This window comes from Erythrolamprus reginae, chromosome 10 (genome assembly GCF_031021105.1).
Source record: "Erythrolamprus reginae isolate rEryReg1 chromosome 10, rEryReg1.hap1, whole genome shotgun sequence".
Taxonomy (NCBI): domain Eukaryota; kingdom Metazoa; phylum Chordata; class Lepidosauria; order Squamata; family Dipsadidae; genus Erythrolamprus; species Erythrolamprus reginae.
This window is the reverse complement of record NC_091959.1, coordinates 8,056,597-8,071,703: the sequence shown is the minus strand read 5'-3', so window position 1 is coordinate 8,071,703 and position 15,107 is coordinate 8,056,597. Positions and strand designations below refer to the sequence as shown.

General features: G+C 39.1%; 2 protein-coding genes across 2 annotated transcripts in view; both read right to left on the bottom strand.

Moving 5' to 3' along the window:
* Nucleotides 1–1,536: 1,536 nt before the first annotated feature.
* LYSMD2 (LysM domain containing 2) lies at nt 1,537–6,586 on the bottom strand. The gene is made up of 3 exons (XM_070763463.1): nt 6,147–6,586; nt 3,007–3,338; nt 1,537–2,365 (listed from the first exon to the last, which is right to left on the bottom strand). Exons 1-3 carry the CDS (start codon nt 6,375–6,377, stop codon nt 2,317–2,319), a joined length of 612 nt encoding a protein of 203 aa, XP_070619564.1. The 5' UTR covers nt 6,378–6,586; the 3' UTR covers nt 1,537–2,316.
* Nucleotides 6,587–13,702: 7,116 nt separating this feature from the next.
* Nucleotides 13,703–15,107, bottom strand: part of TMOD2 (tropomodulin 2) — a 34,502-nt gene continuing 33,097 nt past the window's right edge. Inside the window, 1 exon segment of the mRNA XM_070762044.1 lies at nt 13,703–14,767. Coding sequence (XP_070618145.1) covers nt 14,736–14,767 — 32 coding nt within the window. The 3' untranslated portion in view covers nt 13,703–14,735.

The window sequence follows — 15,107 nt, the reverse complement described above, 5'->3', positions numbered from 1 at the left end:
TTTACCTTTAAAAAAAACATTGTTTGGGAAAAAATGTAACAAATTATCACATATATTGCATTCAAAATACTGTACACTTTTCTAATAGAATCCTGTTTCTGATACTCTACTTTATTAAATGCTTTGCTACAAGACAAAGTAATGCAGATTCTTGGTTTTGTCTTCATGGGGTATGACTTTAAAAATGATAAAACTGGGGATCTTTATTTTATTTATTATTATTATTTGGATTTGTATGCCGCCCCTGTCCGAAGACTCGGAGTAAGCAGTAAGAATCTTACTGCTGAAGTTTACAGAAACACACCTAGCAAGAAATGTTGCAATGCAAAATGTACTGATAACATTTTCAAGGTGAGTTATGATTATGGTAAGTACCGCTAAGAACAGAAATACAACACCTAGAAATTGAAAAAATGTTTTTAAGTCTGATTCAGTAAAATAATAGTTGAAAATTACATTCCCCCATCCCACGACAGATTTGTCACTTATAAATTCATTATAATTCTACATATAGATGTCTTTAAAGAAGAGATCGGAGAAATTATGATCACTCTTACACTGAGATTTAAAAGTTTCCTCCAAATATCAAAATGCTTAAATGATACTTTGAAGTGTATCAGTGCTCTTCTTTCAAAATAGCTAAAGATAGAAAGCTGATAGTAAATCTACAGGAAGAACTTGAAAGTTTCAATCCATTTGAAAACACACTTCAGTGTGTGAATAAAAGGAGAAATAATTAAACAGGAAATATGTCATAGGCCAAGATTAATTTGACATTTAAAGTAAAGCCAGAGAATACAGTATATACTTAAGAGTATTTTAAGATTGCCAGTCTCCAAAACTACATTGTTTTATATACTGTAGCTTCAATCAACTATTCATCAGTTTTTCTAACAATGGACATCAAACAATGGACAATCAGCCGGGGTGGCGCAGCAGGTAGAATCCTGTACTGCAGGCCACTGAAGCTCACTGTAGATCTGTAGATCAGTGGTTCAAATCTCATCACCGGCTCAAGGTTGACTCAGCCTTCCATCCTTCCAAGGTGGGTAAAATGAGGACCCGGATTGTGGGGGCAATATGCTGGCTCTGTTAAAAAGTGCTGTTGCTAACATGTTGTAAGCCACCCTGAGTCTAAAGAGAAGGGCGGCATAAAAATCGAATAAATAAAATAAAATAAATAAAATAAATTTCTGAAGATAGATTTCTTTTAGTACCTATTTCATTTATTTCTTTTGGGGATTTCTTCAAGTGTAAAATAAAAGGCTCCATCTGTTGTTTTTTTATGCACTGAAAAATTTTCTTTAAAACAAGTTATATAAGACTGGTTTTAGACTGAACAGCTCCACTCCTCAAGCATGCAAAAAATTCCCATTACCAAAAGAGGATGAAGTTATACATTCTATGATCTTGTCTTCCTCAGCTGGAATATTAATAATCCCCTTCTGAGAATTACAAGATACATACTGACAAATTGTATTCAAACTATTCTGATTTCAAATAAAGATAATATAGTTGGAAAAAAGATCAAAGGCATTATAACTTAAGAAATTTTAATATAGCATATGAAACAAATCATATCTGAAATGTACAGTAGTTGCAAAGCATCAGATACGCCAAACAACAAAGGCAGTAACTCTTTAAAGTGCATTTTATATTCAATACATGAAACTATACATACATGTGTATGTGCTAACAAGAAAATGTTTATTTCACTCTTTCACAAAGCAAAAAATACAACTTACTCTGTTTGGTTGCTTGCTTTCCAAACAAAATAATTTACTATACATATTTTAAAACCCAACTTCCCCCCCTAAAGTTGGCTAAAACTTTCACTTTAAGACATTATCTTTGTATATGTTAACAGAGAGACGTATACAGATGTGCATAAACATACAACTTAATCATGGTGCATCCATCAGCATCAAGTTCACAAAATTTGCATTAAACATATCTGAGTCAAGACTTCACAGGGTTTTTTTTAAAATAAACAATTGTTACTTTAATATTATCTTTTATATATGTATGTATACAAAAACAAAAAAATCTGCATTGAAGTTCTCTTAGGAATATATTGTTGCCATTTTTAGGAGAAATATAAAGGCAATATTTAGGAGAAGCACTTCCTTTATTAATGAATAGTAAAAGAATATTGACCTACAGAAGGCAAACATTCAAATACTTTTAGTGCAACAGTCATTGGAATTTTTATATATGATTTGTAACAAGTACAATATATCAATCCAAAAGATCTTCTGAATCTTCAGATATTTAGTTCTTTAAGAACTGCTTTCTTTCTAGCTCTTTATCCATTTTCTACTGCTGATAGGAAGAAATTGCATAGGAATTTTCCTCACCATACTCCCTGTTGAGGAAGAAAAGGAAATTTATGAAAATATGCCGAGTTACTTATAATTTACACCTTGGAAGTTTATCCAATTTTAATAGGATTATTTCAAATTAAGCTATTTGAAACCTGCTGCAGAAATGTTATTCTTCTGAGCAGCAAATGTATCATGCAAGAAGCAAGTGAGAAAACAGGTATTGTGTTATTATTAGATAGTTGACCTTAACATTCTGTTATACAATCTCCCTTCTCTCCACTTCGCCCCATCTCTTCTAGATTGAGCCTTCAGTAATTTAACTATAAATATTATTGGTCTAGCTCTAGGTCACTGCAGTCTTGTGTGTATCTAATAAATTCTTTTCTATTTATTTCTACTAGATTGATTTGGGATGTGTCATATATGTGTGTCTCACACACATACACCAAAAATTTCCCTAATCAATTCAATATGGAAAGACAAGGTAATTTTAGACACCGTCCAAATTTTTGATTTAGCATCATTTGCAGTTATGCTATTGGAAATTAAACTGCTGTCTTGAAAAGAGTTTTATACAGTGTTTTCTATTACTACTATTATTTGCTATATTACCATTTATTAAAGTTTCTCAGCATTTTAGAACAAAAACGTATTTTAGATAAAGACATGAATAATATTTTACCTGTTATCTTCAGATTTTAATTTCTTAGCCGCTTGTTTGGACAATTTAATCTGCATATCCATTCTATGCAGAAAATCTTTGGCAGAAAGTTCTTCAGGTGGGGGAAGTGGATTGTCAGATTCTTCAGAACTGGGCGAAGAGTTGTCTTCCTGAACTGTCATGGGACTTTCTTCACAAGAAGTGGGATTGTCAGTCTCATCCTCTGGAGACTCCATGGAGTTACATCCATTAAACAGCAAAGCCTTTTCCAGTATAACTGGGATATTTAATGTTTTTCTAAGAAATATGCAGTCATTTGTAAAAAGTTTATTTGCTCTTTTTATTTGCTCCATCTGAAACAGAAAGTTATATTTATAATCCAAGTAAAGCAAGTATTAAAATAGCCTGAAGCTCCCTATTATGTAAGTTTAATTCTGAAGATACATTTTTAATGCAATTAACTTTTCGCTATCCTTCCAAATGAGAACTAGTTTTGTTACACCAAATACAATACCAAATCTTTTGTTCAGATGTATGAGATTTTTTTTTTTGGAGCGGGGGAGGGATGACCCTTTGGAAACTAATTTACAGTTCTACCTGAACAAATAAAAAATGGAAACTAAATTTCTTCTTTTGGACTTTTACAGCAAGGATGAATAATTCTGTTGTTTTCATACATTAACTATAAATATAGTAACAAATGTTTCCTCAGGCATTTGTTTTGACAAAGAACTAGCAACCTGATGCTCTAGTTACTATTCTTTGCAGTTTAATAAATAATGTACCTGAAGCTAATATGTAACAAGAATTTTTACACTTTCTCCCCATAACCTCATGTTAAAGTCTATTTTTCTATGTTCATTGAGTAGTTTAATGATTGAACAGCATAAGGTTTAGGCTTTAGAAGAATCTTATAAGCTCTCACACTATTTTCCCCAGAAACTTTTAAATTTAGGTTTGGCACTTACAGTATTACAATACAATACTCTCACAGGTCAACATTTGAAACCAACTATAATAAATGTATTCACCTATCGGGATTATAAATTGTTTTAGTCTTAAATATGATCTAAAGTCTCTACTGAAATCTGTCTCAATTTTGAGGGATTGTGTATTCAATGTAGCTAATGGAATTCTGTCTCAGAATGAGCATGTATACTTAACTTGACTTTGAATTCATATGTTCCAGCAATACAAACACACTTTGACCTTTTCTCATGTTGATTACGAATCTTGATTGTGCCAACAACTATTGCTGTTCAACAAATCCAGCCATCATGTCAGTTAGGCAATCTATTAAATGATTTTTATTCAAAACACCACAGCTTAAAGAGGACAGGAAAGAATAGCAACTCTGTAATGCACACCATCTTTTGTTCAGAGGCTGACTTTCGCTTTCACCCTTCAAACTTTCTTACCAGAGGGCTCAGTGATCAAGTCACCCTTAAAAGGAAAATTCCAGATTCAAGTCTGTTAGAAATTCCACCACATCCAGAATGTGTGATACACTCACTGCAGTAACTGTACAGTTGCAGTCGACATCTGATGCCCTCAAAATCTTTTACTTATTTATTTATTCAATTTTTATGCCGCCCTTCTCCTTAGACTCAGGGCGGCTTACAACAGAGCCAGCCTATGGCCCCCACAATCCAGGTCCTCATTTTACCCACCTCAGAAGGATGGAAGGCTGAGTCAACCTTTTTTATGAAAGGTCTGTTTGTCTGAAACCTATCCATTCCCCGCACACAGGCTAAGATGCACCCCCTAATATTAGCCATATTGGCCTGAGACGTGGGTTACAATGAGGAGAGTATGTAAAATGTCTTGCCCTCTGCAGGAGGACAGAAGCACTGTCTTCCTCCAGCAAACTCCTCCATATTTTTGAGACATGGGGAAAGAAAGAAACATGCAGTTTTTTCATGCACTTTCCAATCTGAGACTGAGCAAGTCTAGCTGGAATTACTAGACTGCAGCTGGCGGTTTGAGAAAAGTTCTTATTCCTTTGTTTCAGCTACTGAGTCCCAGTTCCACAGGAGGGTGAATAACTGGTGCCACCAACAGGTCCTCTACACATTTTTGTGGAAGGGGACCCTCTGCCCATCTCTTGGAGGTTGCCCTTTTCCCATTAAGGGGGGCTTCTTTTGCCCTTCTTTGGGGGGGGGGTGATCTTTGCCTGTACTGATGGAGGGAAAGAAGAGTTCCTTGTACCCTTGCTCCTGGAAGGCAGAGTAGGTGCCCTTGCTTGTGTTGAGGGGTGACCTCTGCCCATGCTGGAGAAAAGAGGGGGTGCCATGCCCTTGCTTGTGGAAAGAGGACCCTATGCCCCTGCTCATAGAAAGGATTTCCTTGTGCCATTCCTCCTGGTTGTTGTTGTTGAGCTCTGACCATACTGGTGGAGGGAGGGGAACCTGATCCCTTAGTTGTAGAGAAAGGGGGGCACGCCCTTTGCCCATATGTGTGTGTGTGTGTAGGGCGCTCCCTGTGCCCTTCCTTTTATTGGGGGCAATGCCCTTTGCCCCCAATATGTGCCATGGTGGTAGAGTGGTTACAGTGCAGCCCTGCAGGCTACTTCAGCTAACTGCTAGCTGTAATTCGACAGTTCAAATCTCACCGCCGACTCAAGGTTGATATGCTTCAATCACATGCAACCTCTTTCCTGTAAAGCCTCAGTCATTAGCCTAATATAAATATTTGAATTACAGGTAAGCTAATACATCAGTGTATTCACTGATGCAATATTACAGTTACATGACAGTCAGCATGGGCTATATCTAAATTTAACTGACTGTAAGGTTGACACAGCCTTCCACCCTTCAGAGGTGGGTCAAATGAGGACCCAGATTGTTGGGGGCAAGAGGCTGATTCTGTAAACCGCTGAGAAAGGACTGTAAAGCACTGTGAAGCGTTATATAAGTTCCATATAGGCAAATAGCAATAGCAAATAGTATATTTGTGTGGAGGAGGCTCCCTGTGCCCTTCCTCCTATGGGGCAATGCCCTTTGCGCATGCTGAGGGAGAGACGGGGGCTCTGTGCCTTTGATTGTTGGAGTACGTACACATACACGTACACACACACACACACGCACACGACTCCTCACGGGCCGCATCCTCGGTGGCTTCCAGGGTCTCCTGCGCCCGACACCGCGTCCTTCCCTGCTTACCGTCACGCCGTACTTGAGCGCCAGGCCGGGCAAAGTGTCTCCGGGGCTGAGGCGGTGCTCCACGTACCGCTCCGTCAAGGGGACCACCACCGTGGCCGTGCTGCCGTACGACCGCGTTTTGGTGCGCGCCAAGCTCAGCGACAGCTCGGCCTCCCCTTCGGCGGCGGCGCCCGGACCAGGTAGCGGTTCCTCCCGTAGTGACAACCCGGGCAGGGGCAAGGACTCCGCCATGGCGGGCGGGCTCGCAAGCGCTCAACGGCAGGTCGAGGCCATAGCGGTGGGCGAAGGGCGCGCCTCACGCTCCCTCAGGAGGCCGCGGAGACAAAAAAAGAAACCGAGCGACCTGAGGCGCGAAAGGCGGGAAGCGAATGCGCCTGCGCGGTTGAGACCCCCTCCTCCTCGCGCCGCGCGAGGGGAGGGGGGTGGAAAAGAGTCGCGCGCCTCCGGCCAGGCCGCGGTTTCTGCGCCTGCGCCAAGTCTCGTGCGCATACCCTGCTGAGGGGATGCGCTCCATCCATAAACCCGTGACTCGCAACCCACGTTCACACAACTTTTTTGTTTAAAGTCAGCGAAGGACCTCGAGTCGGAAGATCCCGGGTGCAACCTTCCCCCCTCCAAAAAATTGAATTCCCATGAAATGTAATGTGTGGATTTGGGGGTAAATTATTGAAGGTAATAATAATAGTAGTAATAATAGTAATAGTAATAATAGTAATAGTAATAATAATAATAATAATAATAATAATAATAATAATAATAATAATAATAATAATAATAATAATAATAATAATAATAATAATAGATTTGTATGCCGCCCCTCTCCGAACTGCCAACTGGGAAAAATTGTAGTTTTGAGGGGGGAAAGTATTATAATTCTTGTGTCTGGGGAGATTCTCAATTCTCAACACTTCACTTCCTTCTCTAGTATCTTAATATGATCCTTAATTACTTTTCAAATAGGAAGCAATTCAATAGTATGTTTTTACCCATAAACGCTTTGATCATTTTAATCATTATCTGGAACTGGACTTTTATAGCAATGAAAGAAAATTGAGCTACTTGCCTAATCTGTTACCATACTGTACCTTGTGGGTTCAATACAAAACCTTAAAATGTTACTGTGCTGCTCAACAAATCATGCTGTCTATCCTTTGTCCTTTTTTGTGGCTATTCAAATAATGTGACTTAATCAACTGAAAAAGAGTCCAAGCACCTACCTGAAAACTTATCTTGGTCAGTAAGCCACTCCCATCCAGTCACATGACCATTAAGCCACACCCACAAAATAAGCCATAGCCACAGTGTGGTACTAACATTTTTTGCAGGCCTTCACTGAAGGTATCACACATGTGAGCTGCCCTGAGTCTTTGGAGAGGGGTGGCATACAAATCTAATACATTATTATTAAAATTATTATTATTATACTGTACTTGTGCATTTTGTTTTTCTTGCCTAAATATAGAACCTTACTTTTTTCACCATTGAGTAGTACCCAATATTCAAGTACAGTGGTACCTCTACTTAAGAACCCGACCCCGGAAAAATTTCCCAGGAAATTTGAGAGCGTCATGAAGGCCCGGCCAGTTTCCTGCCATTCCCCCTGGGTTTCTCTCTCTGGCGCAGTGTATGGGATGCGTATGCTCCTCGCCACCCCAGAGTCCCTCTTTTTTTTTAAGCCTTAATATTTTGGATTTTTTTGATTCCCCTCACCTCGCCTTCTTCCTTCGGCAGCGACTGTCCTCCTCCTCTTCTTCCTCCTCCTCCCACCCAAATTCCGAGCTTTAATTTCTTTCCTAATGGGGTTGCACGCATTATTTCCTTTTACATTGATTCCTGTGGGAAAAATTGCTTCTCCTTAAGAACGTTTCTACTTAAGAACCTGGTCACGGAATGAATTAAGTTCTTAAGTAGAGGTACCACTATACATCTTGATCCTCCTGTATTTTGAGCCTACCTTCTGTTGGCTATTCATGCCCGTTTGTCATCTGCAAACCTGATAAATTCTCCATCCCCTCGTCTAAGTTATGGATGAAGATGTTAAAGAGTACTGGGCTTAAAACAGAGCCTTGGGACACTCCATTGTACAGTAAGACCTCGCCTATCGCTGGTGTTACGTTCCAGACCCGGCCGCGATAGGTGAAATCTGCGATGTGGAATTTATCGACTGATAGTACTTATTTAAGTATTTATATTGTAATTGTTTGGTCAGTTTTCATTGTTTTAAGTGTTTATAAACCCTTCCCACACTCTTACAAAATACATATCACAGTAGTACATATATAATATAACTTAAAACTAATAAAACTAATAAAAAACAATAAAGCAACAACATTCTTTTTCTCTCTCATACGTATACGTAATCTCTCTCTCTCTCATATATCCTAAGAAATATTTCTTGAAAACCCGCGATGAAGTGAAGCCGCGGTAGGTGAAGCGCGATATAGCGAGGGACTACTGTATATTTTAGATGTAGTTCCATTGAGCACTACATATTGAATGCAGTCAGTCAGCCAGTTTTGAATCCATCTGATGGTGTTGCTGTCTAACTCACATTTTTCTACTTTATTTAGTAGGAGATTATGGTCAACTTTATGAAATACTTTACTGAAGTCCTTGGATTTATATGTGTTCTTCCCAGGGAGTTGCGGAGGATAGAGTTTTTTTGTTGCCTTTGGCAGGATTCACAATGCTTTATTGTTAATGTAGACCAGGGTTGTTGTTTTTTGAGAACTAGAAAAATATTTATTTTTGGTTGTATACAAACTTCATCTTCTGTTATTAGAAGATCAAAGACAATAATTTCCAAATTGGAAACTTTCCTTAAATGCAATTGATGTTCTCTTCTTCCCTCTAGTGGTAAATAATGGCACAATTGCTGTACTGTAATTAGTTTTTTTCTTTTCTTTGTTTTAATAAAGATTGAATAAAGATTGAGTTGTGGAAGCACAGAATAGATCAGTGTTTTTCAACCAGTGTGCCGAGACATGGTCAGCTATGCCACGAAGAAGGAAGCTCAGGTTCTGGTCTCGCAACTTTTTGCTGAGAGAGAGAGAGTGAGAGAGAGAGAAAGAAAGCAAGAGAGAGAGAAAGAGAAAAAGAAAGCAAGAGAGAAAGAAAAGAGAAAGAGAAAGAAAGAGTGAGAGAGAAAGAAAGCAAGAGAGAGAGAGAAAGAGAGAGAAAGCAAGCAAGAGAGAGAGAGATAAAAGGAGAGGAAGGGAGAGAGAAACAGAGAGAAATGAGCAAAAAGGGGAGGAAAAAAGAGAAATGAGAAAATGATTGAGGCAGAGAATGAGAGGAAAGAGAGAGAAACAAAAGAGAGAGAGAGAAGTGACTCTTGATTTAAAGCATATGATAAAAAGCACCCAAAGAATAAGAGAGATAAAACCCCCAGCCCTCACCTGGTTTTGGAAATGGTTCAAGAGTGTGTATACACACACACACAAGGGGGGAGTGCCCCAGGATTTTGTAAATGTAAAAAATGTGCCACGGCTCAAAAAAGGTTGAAAATCACTGGAATTGATTAAACAAAAAGAGCATTTTAAAATACCAATTTTTTGTAGTAATTGCAATCTATCCTCCAATGTAAATGGCATAGAATAAGGGCACTTTCTTACCAAGATAACTTTTCAAAACTAAATGAATAAAGTGTCCATTTCTTAACTAGTTAAATGTGAGTAGATTATGATAAAATTTATGCTACTAGCAGGTGCTGTGTATCAAATCTGACTTTTCAAGTAACTGCACAAACACATTAAAATAACTTTCTAATTTATTAGTAGTTACAGTACTCTGTTCTAAAGCTATGACTGGTCAGTAATATTTGCATGGGTGATGAAGATATGATGGAAGTTACATATGATCAAAACAATAGTTCCCAGGGGGGAAAAAACCCAAATTTGTTTTCAATTTCAACATATATGTCGAAGCAAGTATTATTCAAGACAAGGACATTCTTATCTTCTCATGCAATCCAGCGAATGCCTCTTTTTTATGGCAGCCATATCTATATTATTTAGGCATTTAAAGACATGATGATGAAATCAAGAATTAGCTGATAAATATAACTGAATACTGCTGTTAAACACATAGCTCTAGGGTAGAAGAATTAATAAGGCTGCCAGTTGAATTAGTAAAATGATATTCATAATATACCAGTATATATATTATCCATTATTTGGATAAAGAATACATTCAAGAATGGGAAATTAAAAACAGCCAGGTTGCCCACAAAATAATTATATGGGAATACAGCATCATTTATGCAAAGTTTAAAGTTGAAAACACTCTGACTTTAAAAAAAAAAATCATACTGAAACCAGTTGTAACTGGTTATATTTGCTTCATGTTGGGTAATGAAGAAACATTAATGAAAAGACATTTAAATTATGATACAGAAAAATCTGTCAAAGCTGGGGGGAAAAATAATACGTTGTGGTCTTGGGGACATCCATCTTTTAGGTACATATCGTTATCAAATTATTTGAGACCTAATTCTTCATGCAGTATTTTAAAAATGATTCTAAAAATTATTGCAGGCGACATTCTTGTAAATCTTTGGGTTGGGCTATATGGAAACTGCATTTGGGAACATTTGTGCTTTTTGATTAGGTACATTTTTAATGTAGTATTATATATATATCCTTTTACTAATGATTCAGCTTATACAAACAGCTATTTTCCAATTATTTTTGCCATACAATGGGTGGAAATTTGCAGGCAGAAAAGCCTCAGTTCTCTCTTTTTTTAAGGTCTAATTTACATAGCTATAAATAACAATGCATTTTATTTTAAAATGTATTTTGATGCACGGCTGTAGAGATTGTTAGGCATTTACTGGGTTTTGGAAAAGACATCCAAATGCATTATACTGAGAAAAATAATAGCCCAAAATTATTTAAATTAGTGGCCATCTTAGTTAAGTACTTCCTTCCAAATATTACAGACACAATAGTGAGTCACTTACGGGTTATTCTCCCAGTGTCAAGTACTTGCTGTTTAATACTGTACTGTGATGCATTTCAGTTGCAGTGAATTTTAAGAGCACAAGTAGAACTAAATGCTAACACTGCATTCAGAGCTTTGTTCACGTTCTGTGATTTCAGCTGCTGATTTTCACATCAACCGTTACTGTTATTATTTAATAATAAACCATTGTTAAATTTCTGCACAATGAGTGTCACTTCTTTCCTATCTATTTTCCCCCCAGTATAATACGTATGTGGCATTAAATACTTTTAACCGTTTTTAACTGAAGCAGCACATCTCAAAATTGAAGCGGCACATCTCAAAAATGATACAGTGATACCTCGTCTTACAAACGCCTCGTCCTACAAACTTTTCGAGATACAAACCTGGGGTTTAAGATTTTTTTGCCTCTTCTTACAAACTGTTTTCACCTTACAAACCCACCGCCGAAGCACCTGTTTTTGCGCTGCTGGGATTCCCCCGAGGCTCCCCTCCATGGGAAACCCCACCTCCGGACTTCCGTGTTTTTGTGATGCTGCAGGGGAATCCCAGCAGGGGAATCCCAGCAGCGCAAAAATGGGCACTTCGCTGGCAACGGAAGTCCGGAGGTGGGGTTTCCCAGCGAGGGGAGCCTCAGTGAAATCGCAGCATCGCAAAAACACAGAAGTCTGGAGGTGGGGTTTTCCATGGAGGGGAGCCTCAGGGGAATCCCAGCAGTGCAAAAACAGGCGCTTCGGCTGGCAAAAGGGGTGAATTTTGGGCTTGCACGCATTAATTGCTTTTCCATTGATTCCTATGGGAAACATTGTTTCGTCTTACAAACTTTTCACCTTAAGAACCTCGTCCCGGAACCAATTAAGTTTGTAAGACAAGGTATCACTGTACTTTTGTCTTTATTCAGGAAACTGTAGTGAGGAATTCCCTTTTCCTTTTGTGCTACCCATTGTTCACTAATGGTTTTCTTTTGTGACCTGATAACTAAAGTTGGAATGTGGGGTTTTCTGACCTGAAAATAAATCCATTTGAAAGACTTTGTTGCCTAGGTGACGAGGATATGAAATGCCTCTCATCAATCTCCCCAGGTGACTGGTCAGTTTAATCTTCACTATCTAAGAATCACCGAATCCAGTGGCCAATAGTAATAACAAATGTCTAGTTTCAGAAATTAAAACAACCTTAAAAGCCATTTTACCAACACAACATTATTATTAGAACATGTATATACATAGAATGGTTTGTCGGTAATTATTTCTGGCCTCCTGTTAATACATACACACACATCAATAACTTAAAAGGTCAGGTGAAGCTATTTTAAGTTGGCAAATTAGATTAGGAAACTGGCTCACCTAATAGTAACATAAGTGAGCACATAAGCATCATGCAGGGTGGATTCAATGAAGCTTTCTCATGAATGGAATGGTAACATGGAATTGTTTTCAGTTTAGTATCCCTCCACTGCGACCTGAATGAAAGGATTTAATTTGTAGCCAGTGTCTAAATAACTCTTCATATTTATTTACAGGAAACACTGATGGCTCCTTATTTAAGAGAATAGTTTGTTCACACTATATAGCAGCGGTCCCCAAACTACGGCCCGCGGGCCACATGCGGCCCGCTGAGGCCATTTATCTGGCCCACGGATCTTTTCCAAGGCCGCACTGGAAAAGCAGTGAGAACGTCCCCTTCAATCTTATCTCACCCGAGGTAAAGTAAGGCTTGCTGAAAGCCAAACTGGGCACAACACACACACATACACACACACACACACCGCCGCCTCCTCTTTTGAGTTGCTAGCTCCCGTTTTCTGAATGGGGGTTGAATGGGAGTCCGGGGTCGGAGGGTGGAGGCTTGTCGGGTGAGTCCTCTGCGGGGAGAGAAGAGGGAGGGTGAAAGAGGGAAAAGAGAGAGAAGTGGAGAGAAAGAAAGAAAAGGGAAAGAGAAGGGAAAAAGAGCGAGGGAAAGAAGTGGAGAGGAAGGAAGGAGGGAGGGGGAGAAAGAGAGGGGGAGAAAGGGAGGGAGGGAGGAAGAGAGATAGCAAGAGAGAGTGAGAAAGAAAGAGCAAGAGACAGAAAGAAAGCAAGAGAGAGAGCAAGAGAGAGAGAGAGAAAGAAAGCAAGAGAGAGAGAGAGAGAGAAAGCGAGAGAGAGAGTGAGTGAGAGAGAAAGAAATAAGATTTGTGCAGTGTGCATAGGAATCTGTTGACAGGTTTTTTTATAGTCCAGCCCTCCAACAGTCCGAGAGACAGTGAACTGGCCCCCTGTGTAAAAGGTTTGGGGACCCCTGCTATATAGTATGGAGCTTATTATCTCAGTTCATATCAAAGCAAAGCATGGCTAGGACTGATTTTACCAAATAATGGTTTACGGTTAGCCAGAAAACTCGGAATCAGAAGCCATGACTGAGAAAGATTTTCAAGCTGTGGGTTGTGCTAATTATGATTATCTGGATAAATTAGCATATTTTCTTTAGAGGGTCTGTTCTACCTTTAGAAGGGTCTTGTCAGTGTGAAAGATAAGTACAGCTAAGGCAGTGTTTCCCAACCTTGGCAACTTGAAGATATTTGGACTTCAACTCCCAGAATTCCCCAGCCAGCGAATGCTGGCTGGGAAATTCTGGGAGTTGAAGTCCAAATAGCTTCAAGTTACCAAGGTTGGGAAACACTGAGCTTAGGTATGAGTTGCTAAATATAAAGAAAAAAAGAATGCTAACATGTATTGCAGTTCCAATGTTGGCTTGTCTGGCATTGCATTCATGCATAGTGTTAATTAAGAATTTTTAATTTGTGGCTTGTGGGACGAGCCCATAGTGGCTTCGTTCACACATAACGTTGTGCTACAGTGGGCATGTTTACACACGTACGAAATGTGCACTAAGAAAATTACATTATGGTTTTGCGTTGTATGTGAATCTGTCCTGACTGTTAGATCCTGCAGTGTGTTCTATGATAAGGTTATTGAAAATTATAATTTGGTTATGAACAAAGCCTATTGTGAGTTTTGTCTCCAGTTATCTGCTGCAGAAGCAATATTTCACAATATATCAACTGTCTAAGCTTATGGCACATTGTAGTCTGTGGAATTTGAAGGTTGAATTGTTTGGCAGAGTGTGCTGGTATGAGAACGGTTCCACCTTGGCGTGACAAATTGTTTTAAAATGACCTTGATCCCTTTCTTTAGTATTTGCACATAGCCCTAGACAGATAACAAGGAACAAAGAGCAAACCTTGGCTTACTATGAGTCAAAAGGAGGTGGTGATTTGCACAACGTAGAAAGCACAGTCCATTAAACAATTCTCACTTGTTTCAGTGGAGGTGGAGGAAATTTCCTAATTGCTCAGGGATTAGCATTAAATGGAAGGGCGAGAAAAGAATAACTCCCAATTTTGACACCAAGTTTCAGTTGGTCTCCCATTCAGAGCATCTTGAACTCAGAGCATGATTGTTGATTGCTGGGAAAAGGGAAATTAGGCTGGATTATGATTCAAATAACAGGAAGGGATGAATTGAGGTAATGGAACATGAGCAGTCTCGTTCTAAAGCCTTTCCAGTATCTTCCCTTTAAATCAGTAAATTTTATGAGATTATGATGAATTCTTTCTCGTCTTTCACATCCTCAGAGACAAGGCTAATGGCGTTCTTCTACTCGTTTCTTGCGAACTAGAGAGAGAAAGAGAAGGGGGACAAACATTGCTTTGTAGGCATCACAAAATATTTTTTTTCTAATTTTGTATCTTCTTTTGTAAAAGTGATTAATAAACAATGGCATCGGACAAGAATATCTCTGAGACCGCCTTCTGCTGCACGAAATCCCAGCGACCGATTAGGTCCCACAGAGTCGGCCTTCTCCGGGTCCCGTCAACTAAACAATGTCGGTTGATGGGCCCCAGGGGAAGAGCCTTCTCTGTGGCGGCCCGGACTCTCTGGAACCAGCTCCCCCCAGAGATTAGAACTGCCCCTACCCTCCTTGCCTTTCGTAAACTCCTCAAAACCCACCTTT

Bases quoted from the DNA above. Each gene is read 5' to 3' on its own strand.
- LYSMD2 (XM_070763463.1), bottom strand. From the start codon at position 6,377: ATGGCGGAGTCCTTGCCCCTGCCCGGGTTGTCACTACGGGAGGAACCG. The intron at 3,339-6,146 runs GTAAGCAGGGAA...TTTCTGTTTCAG, and splicing joins CGCTCAAGTACGGCGTGACG to ATGGAGCAAATAAAAAGAGC. The intron at 2,366-3,006 runs GTAAAATATTAT...CTTCCTCAACAG, and splicing joins TTAAAATCTGAAGATAACAG to GGAGTATGGTGAGGAAAATT.